At 37.1% G+C, this 14,230-nt stretch overlaps 1 protein-coding gene across 1 annotated transcript in view; it reads left to right on the forward strand.

Annotated features, from left to right (window-relative positions):
* The first annotated feature begins 2,287 nt into the window (after window positions 1-2,287).
* IPO5 (importin 5) overlaps window positions 2,288-14,230 on the forward strand; it is a 42,281-nt gene continuing 30,338 nt past the window's right edge. The window contains exons 1-7 of the mRNA XM_010173045.2: window positions 2,288-2,374; window positions 8,043-8,235; window positions 8,742-8,844; window positions 9,095-9,191; window positions 10,292-10,396; window positions 13,537-13,659; window positions 13,759-13,879. Coding sequence (XP_010171347.2) covers window positions 2,288-2,374; window positions 8,043-8,235; window positions 8,742-8,844; window positions 9,095-9,191; window positions 10,292-10,396; window positions 13,537-13,659; window positions 13,759-13,879 — 829 coding nt within the window. The remainder of the gene's footprint in view (window positions 2,375-8,042; window positions 8,236-8,741; window positions 8,845-9,094; window positions 9,192-10,291; window positions 10,397-13,536; window positions 13,660-13,758; window positions 13,880-14,230) is intronic.

The following is a 14,230-nucleotide window of genomic DNA, read 5'->3' on the forward strand; positions in this document are numbered from 1 at the left end:
TTAGGGTGATGGATGTTATCTTGAAGACTAGACTTGATGGAGATCTGGAATCATAGCCTGTTTGGGTGGAGGTGTAGTACAAGCTGTAAAAAACAGAAGGAGGAGGAGGAAAGTCTAATCACCTAAAACCTGTTTTTATTTAAGTATTTATGTATATGGATCTCTTTATGTGCTAGAACACTCATAACTTATTCTGACCCGTTTGCTGAAACTTGGTTAATTTGTTTTATCTCCCATTAAAAATTACTGGAATGTTGTCTGTTGACTATAAAGCATGTCTTTCTCTTATTTGTGTGACTATCTTCTGACAGATAAACTTTTATTTACTTTGTCTTGGTGATTTTATACTCTTTTTAAAAATATATTTCTTAAGTTTGGAAGAACATGAGCTCTAAGTGTAGATAATAGGTATTTGCTTGCATGCATCCTGGAAGTTAGTCATGCTGTATGAGAAATTTATACCTCTGGATAAGGTATCTGGAGAACTAATTGTGATCTAAAAGGATACAGTGAAGACATAGCAGGATCCAGGTACATAGCTGGGGTGTAGCCAGGACTGGTAGTAGGATGGGTGGAGCCAGCAAAGTAGTCCTCCACCAGCACAGGGGGAAGGTCCTGGTTTTGGCCATATGTTCCTTTTGCCTACCTTGACCTGGTGCACTTTAGCATCCCCTGAATCCAGTTTCCACAATTGACTGGATTATGGCAGTGAACTGCTGGATAGTTTGCTGCTATTTCTAGTGACTTACAACAACTCAAATTGGAATTTCATTGTTGTCAGAACTGGCATGAGGGAAGCCAACTTCTACAGTGCTTTAGCTGTCTATGAAAGCTTAGCTTCAGGTCCATGCTGGGCCTGTGTTTAGGGAACATTCTTGTTTCTGTATTTATCTTTATATTTGTAGATAATAGTGTAATATAAATATATACGTTCATGGAAATGGTTAATCTGAGAAGACTTTCTATCCTGACCCTAAACCTCATTTAATTTTGCAGTCTCCATGAAATGATTAGATTAAATGCAAGGAGTCATTGGGGATTCAGAGTCTCGTTGACTGTGAGTGGATATTAGCAACTAGAGAGAATATGAAGTGAGTCTGTGAACAGGACCTACTAGGAAACAGGAACAGAAAGTGGAGGAATATTATGTCTAATATTAAATATGTGTTGGGGAAACTACTTTATTCAAAAGAGCAGGTATACTGTCAAGGTGTGTAAATTTGCTAGAGTAATAGAAAGCTGCTGCAATGGTAACAATGGGAAGTATGCTAGCAGGGAACTGATTGAAATTAACCTGGGCTTTGTGTAGCAGGCTTATTCCTTGAGTTCAGGATGGGATAGTGAATATTTGGAAAGGGTGGAGTAGTTTATCTTCAAGATTGTGTCCACAAAAAATAAATCCTTCAGAGTTATTAAGTATAGAACTATTTCTGAATGTTTTAGGTGGTTGCTCTTCAGCTTGAAATTCCCTTGCTTTTGGCTACATAAGTTTAGTGTATTAGAAACAAGGATTCATAGTTTTAAAATGCTCACATATACCATGTTTTGGATAGCAAAAGTTAATTTGCAGTGTGCTCGCTCTAGCTTCTAAGTAACAGTCTAATTTAACAAGCTGTAGTGTATGAACTGCACACCAGATGCGTGTGAGACAAGGCAACTGAACTTTTCATTAAATAACCTTTCCGTTTTATTAAGAGGGTTTCCCTAAGGGGGAGAGTAGATAGTCTCTGAAATTCAGGCAGGAGTGACAAAATAAAAAATTCTTATTCGAAACTTGTAGTTGAGATGTGTGACTGCCACGTGACATTGTAAAGCCTGTAAAAAGGTTCAAAAAAGGAACTGAACAGATTTTTGGACTACACATTTGTCAGTGGTTATTAACCTGTGGGTCATAGTTCGGTCTTGGGCTTCCAAAGTTCTTAATCCTTTGATGTGACACAAGCTAGGATGGATTCCCAGGAGGATGCATGTTCTGTATATGTTGCATTTCCAGGAGGATACGTGTTCCATTTATGTTGTATTTCTTAACTTATCTCAAAGTGGTCTGTAATGTATTTGTCAATCATGCCAAGTCTTATTAGGTAACTAAGACTTTACTCATGATTTTAAAATAGGTCAGAAATTTTTATTTCTATAGGTTGGTTTGGTTTTGTTTTGGTTTTTTTTTGCTATGTTGTTTTCTATTAACTGCATGGATACCAAAGTTGTTTTAAAAGGAAAGTCAATTCATATTAATGCTTGACACATGCTTTCTAGTAACTGTTTACAATAAGCTGCATCCTTTTTCATGCAGGAGACGTATGAGAATATTCCAGGTCAATCTAAGATCACGTTCCTCCTACAAGCAATCAGGAATACGGCTGCTGCTGAGGAGGTATGTCTAAATAATCTTTAAATCCTGCACATTTTCAAGGGAGAAGGGGGGAAGAAATCAGTGCTGGTCACTTGGGGATAAATGAACAAGTCGTGCGTTATCTGAATCATCTTAATTTACTGCACATTTGTAGAGGGACCACTTGTCTAGTTTGTTGCATGTCAAGTTCACTAGCTGAGACTTTCTGATGTAGTGTATTTAGTTTCAAAAGTAGTCTTTCATAAGTGACTGCTTAGATCTCCATTGTTTTCTGGTTGTGTGTTTTGCTTCATGAATGGGTTCTTCCCTTAAAATGTGTAACTAATATATGACTGTTACTGTGATGTTCCTTCAAGTTGCAGTTGGGAAATGCTTTCCATTTTGGCGTCCAGTGCCTAAATGTGTTAAACTTATATATCATCTGAAATTTCTTGTGCTTCTCAAATTGGAGTTAGGGGAAGATAAGGTAGCAGTTGTTTTGCGTGTTTTATTCAGATGGCTTTTGTGCTTCATCCTGTTTGGGGAGGATATGCTCGTTACTTGGTCTTGCAGTGTTATAGAATGAATGGAGAGCAGTCTAAACACTATATACAATTTTTCTCTGGGCATACAGTGAGTGTTCCTTTTATTTATTCCTTAATTATGTAAAGGCTCACACAGTTTAGCAATCAGGTATAGCACTTACTGGTAAAACTATTATTCACTTGGATATGCAGAGTGAAGAACCACTAAGCTTTTAAGATACTACAGAGTCACTTAAAAGTAAAAACTTTTGACTTTTTTTTTTTTAAAAAATCTAGAGTTTTACAGAACAACGGAAGGGTGTAGCATGTAGGATTTGTGAACAATTTTATAAGGAGAGTAGAAGTGCTCTGTTTCTCTCTGGATAATGATTTCTCCTGATAGACTGTATTCAATTTAGAGGTGGATGCTATTTGTGCTTTTTAATGCTCACTAAGTATCAGCTTACTAATACTGACGCTTATCTACCTACAAAGCAGTGTTCTTCTGACAGAATCCTCCAATATTATACTAGCAACTGGTTGCATAGGAGCTGTGTAGTTTTCCTTCCTGCCCCTCTGAGATGTTTCAAATGATAGAAAGCTGTAGAGCAGTCTCTCCTGTATTTAAATTTGCCATGAATGGTAAGATCTACCGCTGCCCCTTTTTCGTCAGGGTAATGTCATGTATGATAATCAGAATAATCAGATAAAGCTATGCCCTAGAAGTCACAGCTGCATTGCACATGCTTCTGTTTTGAATACATTTGATAAGTCTTGAGTTGACAACTACAAAGTCATTCTTGTGTAAATAAATACTTGCTTCATGTTTTTACTGATTTTATTCCCTTTACATCAGATAAGGAAATAGCCCAGTCTAAAACTTGTTCAGAATCTTGCCAGCAACTTGGCTTCCAACTTACTCAAGTGCAAAGAAACTTTTCACATGTAGAAGCTACTCTTACCAAAGACAACAGATGTTAACATTTGTGGAATAACAGCAGATAAATCAAAGAAAGGTTTAAATGTTATCTCACAACTTAAGTAGATGTTAGGTGCGGGGCTCAAAAAATCCCGATTAATAAAGCCTGCGAACAACCTCTCTTTCCCGTAAATCCAAATATGTAGTAGCCTAATGAGAGCCTAAGTGAAGTAATCCCCATGCTTCATCTAAACATTGCATATGAACATGAAGGGAAGCATTCTGTGCATGGTTCCATCAGCAGCTAAGCATTTTGCCGCTGCATATGTTTTATGTAGACCCAAATGTTGGGCAGAATGGTGCATACTTCACCAGTGGGATAGGGCTTTGAGCCTGGTCTGTGTCCTCTGAGCACATTGAATGTACCGGTGCCACTGAACACAGGCTGCTGGAAGAAGCCTAGAACTTTAAAGATCCCTTGCCCAGGCTGTGAGAAAACTAGGTTCAGATCCCTCTTCATTCTGAAGCCTCTGTATTGCTTTGCCACCTCCTGGGAGAACTGGGCTGAAGAAAATACTCCATCCTGTTTGCAGGAGTTGGGCTGCTGTGTGGTAGAGAATACAAGATTTGTACGACTATTTGGACAGGAATTGTTGGAATCCTAACTCTGCAACCTAGTAGTTTTGGCATTTAAATGGAGAAACAGGGATTCAGATCCTGCTCCCAGGATCCCTTGCATTTGACATGGAAAAAACCATTAAACTAGGTCAAAAATAATTATTTTAAAAACTAACTCAGTAACAGGATTTCTCCTAACCAAATGCCTAAACTGTGTAAATCGCTTTTTCCCTCTGTTGTCATTTCGTGCTTTTCTGATAACAGAGTAACACTGTTCACAGAAGTGGAGGGAAGCATCTGACTTAGCAGTTAGAATGTGCTGTGCCAGATGATAGGCAGGTTTGTGCACCTCAGGCTGAGGAGAAGCTTGAACCCGTGTCTCCAGCTTCCTGAACATGTAGTCTCACTGTTATGAAGTTAGGATTCTACTTCTTCCTATGCAACTACATTTTAAAGGATTGAACAGAAAGGTGGTATATATTCACAGTTTATTTGATGATTTTTATTCTCAGGATATGTCTCAGGTGTTAAGAGAAAAACTCCTTTACAGTTTTGATTTACCACCTAAGTCTTAAAGAGAAACAGAAGTTCTGCATTTTCTCCTGCATTTGTTTTTTTCCTGGTTAACTCTAAATTGGTAATTTCAATTGTGTCCTAAGTTACAGTTGACTAATTTCTAGCTCTGTGAAATACAATAACAAATGCTGTTTAAAACTGTGTTTCTGCTGTATTCCCAGCCCTCTCAAAGGTCTCTGAACTTTCCCATGTCATGTCATATGAAGGGGTTGCATTTCTTAGTCTGAAAACTACTGCTGTGGGCAGCTTCCTGTTCAGCATTTGGAGGGGAAGGAAGGTGACCCATGGGCTTCTGGTGCACCACAGTTCTGCCCTTCAGTTGTACATGGACCTTAGGCACCGTGTGCTTTGAATTCCACATGGGGTTGGACCCCCTAAATGGATTGTGTAAATCCATCTTTGGACCATATCCTAAATATTGATTGTTTCCATCCATGCATGTTTTCCTCCTTGGGGACTCAAAAGAAAAGCAATAAAACAAAAGTAAAAATCACTGTGACTGTGCTACACAAGGTGGTCAGTCTTTTTCTTACAAAATGTGTAGGATTACCTGGACACTTTGAATGCCACTGGAGAATGTGGTATCCCCGATTTCTGGTCATAATTCTGCTGCCCTGCTCAGCAAGTTAGCTTTCTTTTTGTGCCTTGGTTCCATCATCCATAAAATCCTAGAGCACTTAAAAGCAATGTAAATTCTATTAATAAGAAACAGTATGTTGAAATGTGAGTGTTATGACTAGTTTTTATGTTGATACCTTTGACATTCCAGTTTTATGTGAGCACCTCAGTAATTTAGACATGCAGAAGAAGCCAATGCTAGGAGAGAATTCTGCATTTTTGTGCTTCATTGGTAGATGGGGTTTGTCTTTGGGGATGGACACTTTACATTGTTCCTGTTGTCATTAAAAGCTATAGCTGCTAAGTTGCAGGATTTTAAAATGCTTGTTTGGGTACATATCTTGTAATACTTAAATACAAAAGGGCCTTTGGAGTGTGTGAAAAATACATACTTTCTTTCTTAAAGCAGAAGAAACAGCCCCAGAGCTGCCATTAATCCAGCCATGTTCATCATAATTAAATCAACAATGGTAATTTTCCTGTATAGGTGGATATCTACTGAGGAAAATATGCCATTTATTATTAGAAGTCAGTTGCTTCTTTGTCACTCCTTCTAACATGTTCATTTGCTTTAGGGAATTTGGGATTTTTTTTTTCTATACTAGTAACAATAACCAGGAGCTAATTCATGTAGTGCTGATTTCGTGTCTTTCTGTATGCCATGTTACTTGTGCTTTTACTTTGCAATCAGTCTGTGTTTGTCAGTCTTCTAATATTGTAAATTAAATTCTTCAGAGGCAGAAATTCTTGTATTTGAAACTACGTGCTTTATGAAAACAAGCTTTATTCCTTATCTGACCACCTATTATTACTTCAAGGAAAGGAATTAATATAACGTGAGTTCAGTCATTATCAGATGTCAGAGAATAGGCACAGAAAGGCGATACCCTGAGTAAGGGAAGACAGTGCGTCAGAGTTTGTGCCTTGTTTAGTCCCAGCAAACTTACTCCACAGCCAAGGCTTCTCCTATGTAAGTTCTCCATACTAATGAGAAATTTTGTCTTTCACAATATTGATGCTTCTAGGGATAGGAGAAAGAAAGATACCATTATATTGAGGTACCATTAAAGTTTTGGGGCACATTGTGAGTAGGGTTCCCAGAGGCAGTGGGGAAAGAATCTTTCTTTCTAACTCATGTTCCACATGTGACAACCTGTGGCTGAAGAACCCTGGCTTATGAAGGGAGCTACAGCACAGGTGGGCACTTTGACCCTCTCGGTTCGTGTGCTGTCTTCCTTAGATCTACTATGGAAGATCTATTAATCCTATGGTATGTGGTGACCGGAGCTGTTGAGGAGGAGGAGATAAGGAATGTTCTAGACCAATTCTAGTCCTTAGCTTCTGCTAGTATAGAGACACTTTGTGTGTACTACTCCTTAGCTGTATAGAAGAGAGCTGAGTAGATTGGAAGAAGGCAGAGTGAGTGTAGACTGCAGAAGGTAACAAGAATAGTATCTTGGGTGATATTCTAGCAATACCCGATTTTTACAGGGCATGTTAGAAGTTGAGACTTTGTAGCAGCTTGTGTTTCTCATTATAGGTTATGCTGTAGCAGTATAGTTGAGAGGTCTTCTGGAAAATGGAATTCATTAGTTTTGGTGCTCATTGAATATTTTTGAAATCAAAGGCTGTTATTAATGAAACTGTTTTTCATTCAAGTACAGATTAAATAAGAATATCTTAGGGAAAAAACCGAGTGCATGTTGCATTGGCTTATTTTTTGTGAGGTTTTAGCATGTGTAAGGTTTTGTTATATGTGTTAAACTTTAGAAGTTTGAGGAGATAGTTTTTAATTACTGTTTGTGCATCTAGAAACACTCGTTAGTGAATATCCTATTTATTAAGTTATTCAGAGTGTTTGTGTGTTTGCCTTTACTACATGTGTTGCTGTATTCATTTTGAATTACTCAGCCATGTGTTTTGCTTCTAGTTCTCATATAATTGTCAATAAATACAGATATGTAAATTATAATGTTGTAGTATTGCTGTATGCAAGCAGGAAGTGTAGAAGATTGTAACATGTGGTATTGAGGTTCCTATGCTTAAATTCAAGTTTAAAGAAAAACGTTTCATCATAGGTCTGCAAAAGGCTGAAAGGTTTAGGTTTTGGGTTTTTTTTCCTGTTCAGAATAGAATTTTCAGTAATGCAGCTTAGTCCTTAACTTACCACAAAATATGTCCGAGGTTCAGCTCTAGAAAAAAACCTGAATACCTCAGTGGATTTCATGATTATTTCTTTAAAGAGCTGTAATTGTCAGAAACATGGTTGTAAGCTGATGTTTCTTTACTGTGTTTTTACTTACTCTCATCCGTTGCTTGAGAAATATTCCGTTCACCAGACAAGTCTACACAGTGAAAAGTGATCCTTTGGAAGCGATGTGTCAGTCTTCTCTCCTCATAAGAGCATGGTTATCATATCAAAACACTTTAACGTACATACTTTCTTATTCAATAGGCTAGACAAATGGCAGCTGTTCTTCTACGACGTCTTCTGTCTTCTGCTTTCGAAGAGGTTTATCCAGCTCTTTCACCTGATGATCAGACCTCTATCAAAAGTGGATTGCTGTTGATTATTCAGTTGGAAACGCAGTCCAGTATGAGGAAAAAAATTTGTGACATTGTTGCTGAATTGGCCAGGAACTTAATAGGTACTTTATATAAACTAATATTGTGGTAAAATGTTTATGTATTGAAGGTAGTTGTATTTTCCTCTTGTTCTCTGTTCTTGTGTAGATATTTACATATGATGTACTAACTGACTTTATGGCTTGAAATAGAATCTAAAGTTTGTTTACATTGTCCTCAATCAGATGAAAATAAGATTCATTAACTCTGCTTTTTAAACTGCTTCAGTTTCAGTGAGATTGTATTAAGATGTAGAAATCCAATTTTGTTTAAATTCTCATGAATGTTATGCTGAACATCTGCATCAGTTTCTTTTTTGAGTGCTGTTATATAACAACAGTAAATAGAGATTATCTTTTGTTCCTGAGTGCCTTTAAATTTAACATTTCAGTCACACTGTGAGTTGAACACATCTTCAGATCAGTTTTTTTGCAATTAATTTTGGTGGTGATGACTAGTTGCCCTGCACAATTGAGATTGAACCATTCTTAAGTTTACTTATCCAAAAATTTTGTTGTGTTTAATCTAGATGAAGATGGCAACAACCAGTGGCCAGAAGTTCTGAAATTCTTATTTGACTCTGTCAGCTCTCAGAACGTGGGACTGCGTGAGGCTGCTCTGCATATTTTCTGGTAAGCTTTCAGACTGTGCTACATTTTTGCAAGTTAGCCAAATCATGTCTATAAAAATGTAAGAAAAACTGGCACAACTTAATCAACAAGCAGTCAAATATATTTCATTTATTCTGTTGTATTGTAGTTTACTTATGCCTTACATGTACAGTTACAATCTGTAGCTTAAACAATGGATAAGTTTAAAATAATAGTTCATGTTAAACTGTGTGAATTTTTTATTAATGTTTTGGTCTTTTCTTATCCTTAGGAATTTTCCTGGGATTTTTGGGAATCAGCAGCAACACTATTTGGAGGTCATTAAGAGAATGCTGGTTCAGTGTATGCAAGATCAAGAGCATCCATCAGTGAGACCTTTATGTTCTTTTTTTTTAATATGTCCTGAGCTTAGAAACTTAGTGTAGTGTTCTCAAACATAAAGGTTAAACCTTAGATTCCAGACACAGAATTGCATTACTTGAAACTGATGGACATCTGGAATTTTGGCTATGCCTACTGCAAACCAAAAGAGTCCAAGCTTTTCATGGTCCTAAAGCTGACTGGCTGGCTCGTGTCTGCACTGCTTGGGCCCAGACTCTTCCCTAATAATTATGCTTGGAGAAACCTAGTTGTAGTGGCCCAAAGCAGAGCCAGGGGTTTCAGCCAGCAGCACGAGGGGTCATAAGCTGCTTGTTCAGCTCTCTTTTTGGCCCTTGTGTTTAACAGAATAGATGCGTACTGTGTACATAGTATCTGTACACAGTATGTCTCCAAATTCTGAATCTCTGACAGCTGCTTGAACTGTTTGTGCATGCTTTGCTGTAAGGGCATGTTAGCAAGCCTTACTGTTCTGGAAGGCTTCAGATTTATTGATTTGTGATGAGAATTGTACTTTGAAAATGTTTCTCTTGTTATGGAAAATGCTGGGCAACGATAGGAAACCCTGCTGTGGTATATGGGTTCAGTTTCCTGCTCCCCCATGGATTACTTTTTCTGACCTTTGTAAGTCAACTGAATAACATTTTCTAAAGTACCACAAGTCATGCCTTTAAAGGAGCATGTTTTAAACACTTAGATCACACTTTTTTAAAAATGAGACTTTGACACTTTTGTACACATTTGAAATTGGGATGGAATTTAAACAATAGGGGTGGTTTTTTTCATTTGTTAAAAAAAACCCCACACAAATCAAAAAACAAACAAAAGAAAAGCTAGGGAATACTTGCCACCTTGTAATATGATAGATGTTTTTTGTATACTGGAGGACGTAGATGCTGAAGATCTTCTTTATCTTACCTTAATTTGAAGTAAGATGTAAAAGCTAATTGATGTGTCTATTAGGAAAATGTAAAAGGGAAATGCTAATACAAAATGTAGTCTCATAATAAGCCTAATGTTAAAAGAAAACAAGGGCATGTTTCTTTACCAGTTATTCATGTTTCTTTCTCCAATCCTGCCTGTCTTCTAGATCAAGACTCTGTCTGCTAGAGCTGCAGCTGCATTTGTACTTGCTAATGAGCACAATCTTCCCCTTCTTAAACATTTTGCAGACTTGCTACCTGGAATCTTGCAGGTAAGAAACCACACGAGTAACGTGTAATGTGCCATCGCTGTCTGTGTTAACAGTATCCAAATGTGAATTACTGGTCTGCAATCTGTATAGCATATGTATTTTTGCTGAGACCTGGATTAACTTATTTAGCCTCACATCAGTCACCAGCAAGATACACTGGAAACTGATAAGGAATTGTGTAAACATAAGCTAATTGATAGATTTTTAAGGAAGATAGTTCAATGGCGGCTAATTTGTACAGTGTTACCTAGATTAAGGAGTTAAAATTCTTCATAAGGTATTTAATTCAAAATATTAAGCTTTTAAATTAACCATGATATCGAAATATACTTTAAATATGGGCTACCCTGAGATTTCAAGTAATCAGTAATTGGGAAGTTCATTGACCTATGATATCCTTTATTTTTTCAGTTTAGAGGAAAGTATAGAATAATTCTGACCAAAGATTCTCAGAGTAACAGCAGCAGTGTGGACAAATGATCTTTATTGTTTAATAAATTAGGAACTTGCAAACAAAATGTGTTTTTAAGCTTTGTGTATTTTCTGAGGCTGGATTAGATCTCTTTTAGGATGGATGAATTCGAGCAAAAGTTGGAATTCCAATATAAGGTGGTTTACTTTTGAGGGGAAGCCTATTGTAAACCAAACCAGAGACAAAAATAGTTTGACCTGTGAAGGATGATAATTTCTATATTAAGAAAAAAGTGGAAATAACAGTTGTAGCATACTGTTGGTGATTTTAAATTAGGATATATTTAGGTTGAAGATTGATTTCTTGGTACAGTCAGTACAGCAGGTTCCTGTTGACAATGTAAGCTGTAAACTTTGTGTGTGCCTTGTGGAAAGCTCAAGAATTGTGCCAAGCTGACTGGCTTCTGCAGCTGGTGGAATTCTGCTTGATCTTAAATGGAAACTGAGAGGAATTTATTAAAATAACTGAACTTGAAAATGAGCTCTAGTATGTACAAGTTAAGTACTTTGATATTGAGGTCACTATTTGGTGGCTAGTCCCTGTCTGTGACTTTGGCAATTACAATTGTATTGTTCAAAAACTGTAATGGCTGAGAGGACCTTGGCCACTGAGTACTGTAGGAGTGGGACTGAGGCAGGATTTGGGATGGGCATGGTGTTTTTCTTGATGTTTGGCAATTAAATAGTGCTCTGTTTTTAGACTTCAGATGAACAGCCCACTTTGTCTGATACAAGCTTCACTGCTACTATTTTAGGCTGTAAAAGCACATGCACTTGGCTTGCATTTTCAAGCTTTATTTTGCAAATATAGAGCACAGAACTATGCTATGAAATCTGTCTTTTTCAAGTACTTATTGTGAGAAGGACTAGATTTTCTGGCTGTGGTAACACAAGATGGATATGAAGATCTGAGTTTATAAATAGGAGATGGGTTGTGTTAGAACAGTGGTGAGTGACCTTTGGAGACAGTCGGATGCTTTTTTTGTTCCTGTTGAAGTTCATTTTGTTGAAATATTGGTGTGGTAAAAAAGCTAAAAATAGAATTCTGACTTAGCAATTCAGTCCTTTCAGTACAGTTTTTATAATGGTTGTTGGTGTTCAGTACTACAGAAAAGTGACTCTGCCTCTTAGGGCTCACCATGAGTTTCTTTCTTCAGAAACCTAGTCTTGCTTTAAAAAAGCATCAGAGTTGCGATGAGTGTAAAATACAGAGTTTTACATAAACTTCCAGTAAATATGATATTATCCTTTGCCAGAATCAGAGCACAAGTGGTAACTAGTGGTCCAAAAGACCTTAACCAAGATAGATTCCCCTCCCCCCAGAATGTTTCTGATATGAGAAGATGCTGCTTCTATGTTGAAAGTGTGGGCTGTTTGAGTGGCATTATTAAAAGTGGTGGATTCTAGATTTAAGTATTAAAAAACACTTCACTATTCACTTTAAAAAAAAGTTTCTGCGTTAGGAAGACATCAGATACTTTACTAATGAAAATTCCTTTCAAAACTCCAAAAGCGTGTTTAAAGACTGTTTTTTCTTTGGAGGTTTGGGTTTTCGTGTCCTACTTCTAGAAGAGTTCTAACACCATTGAATAACTGTGTGCTGTTTTGGTACTAGAGTATCAACCTGGTCAGTTAAAAGTAAGTTTTAAATTACTTTTCAGAATGTAGCTATGAGTTAGGAAAGACACTTGCAAAAAAGCTTGATTTCTTTTTATCTTTCCGATGTCCTATGACTGAAGGCTGAAAGGTCTCTAATTTGGTGGCTCTCCAGAGCTGTCTGGAAAAAAATAAATTATTCAATCTTGAGATTCCTGGTGTTTGTACATGTAAGCTATTCAAAGCTGTTCTTGCTTAACAGGGGGAAAAAAGGAGTTAGGCTCATTTTCTTTCTTTTGGGCAGAATTAACTTGAGGCATTTTTCTTTATTTAAAATGCATTTTGAAGTTGTGTTTTTGCATGTTGGCACCTCTGATATGACCTTTTTTTTTTTTTTTTTTTTGAGTATTTGTCTACTGTGTTAGATTTAAATTAATAATGGTCAAAACTGATGGCATATAACATGTGAGCCATAACTTGTAGAAAATTTGCAGTTTTGGACCCTGCATATTCTTTGTAGTTGTCACGGATTTACACGCTCCAGCCACCAAAGCAGGGTCTGACCCTAGGATCCCGCTGAAAATACAAAGTCTGAGTGAAGGCTTCCAGTTAGTCTTTTATTAATCTCAGGTTACAGCTTGAGCTGGATGCCTCTGATGAGGCATCCCTACCCCAATTCATGCCTCTCAATTATACCCATACCATCCATCACCTGATCCCCAAGTCCAGCCACTTTATTCTGGTTGGTGGTCTCTTGATTTCTTACTGGTTTTCACTGTTGCTGGGCTGGCTTTCCTCTGAAGTTACTTCATTCTCTTGGAATTGTCTCTTCCTTATCTTCTTCATTCCACTCCTATCTGCTGGATTCAGCTAGTTCTTTGTTAGCAACATTGCTTTTATCAAAAAGTTTACTCTTGATCAGTTCTTGCAGCCTAAGACTTCAACTACTAAAGCTAAACGAGACTATTCAGAGAGACAAGAATACACTTAATCAAATTTCTTCTATAACAGTGGTCCCATTCATAGCATTATTTGTTTTTATTTAATCTTATCTTCATCTTATCTCTTTATAGGCTGTAAATGATTCCTGCTACCAAAATGATGATGCTGTCCTGAAATCCCTTGTAGAAATTGCAGATTCTGTTCCCAAGTATTTGCGACCACATTTAGAACCTACGTTGCAATTAAGTCTGAAGGTAAAGCTAGGAACTTTTTTTTAATTTTTTTTTTTTAAATCACACTTTCCACCCCAAAACTTATGTTATAACCATTTGCTCTTATCTTCTGGATTGTAGTTGTGTGCAGATGCCAGTCTCAGTAACATGCAACGTCAGTTGGCGCTTGAAGTAATTGTGACCTTGTCAGAAACTGCTGCTGCTATGCTGAGGAGGCATACAAACATCGTTGCACAAGCCAGTAAGTATTTTACTCTCTTTCTTTCTTTAAAAAATTACTCTTCCTTTACTGTGTCAAATTGACTTTGCAGGTGGTCAGTAGCAGAACTGTATTTAACTCAAGAGTTTGCTGGTGCTGGTGACTTCAGATGACACTGAATTGAGTTTTCTTATGGAGAAAATCCCTTCTTATTATGACTCTTCATAAATTAATCTGTACTCATGCAGCTACCAACAATTTGAATAAAAATACAGTAGATTCTTCATTATGTGTTTCCAAGGAACATAGTACTTTCATGCTTTTCTGCTGGTTTTAGAAATGTGTACTGTGTAAAAAACAAAACCAAAAAACCCAACAACAAAAAACCCCACC

Source organism: Antrostomus carolinensis, unplaced genomic scaffold (genome assembly GCF_000700745.2).
Source record: "Antrostomus carolinensis isolate BGI_N321 unplaced genomic scaffold, ASM70074v2 scaffold9658, whole genome shotgun sequence".
Classification (NCBI taxonomy): Eukaryota; Metazoa; Chordata; class Aves; order Caprimulgiformes; family Caprimulgidae; genus Antrostomus; species Antrostomus carolinensis.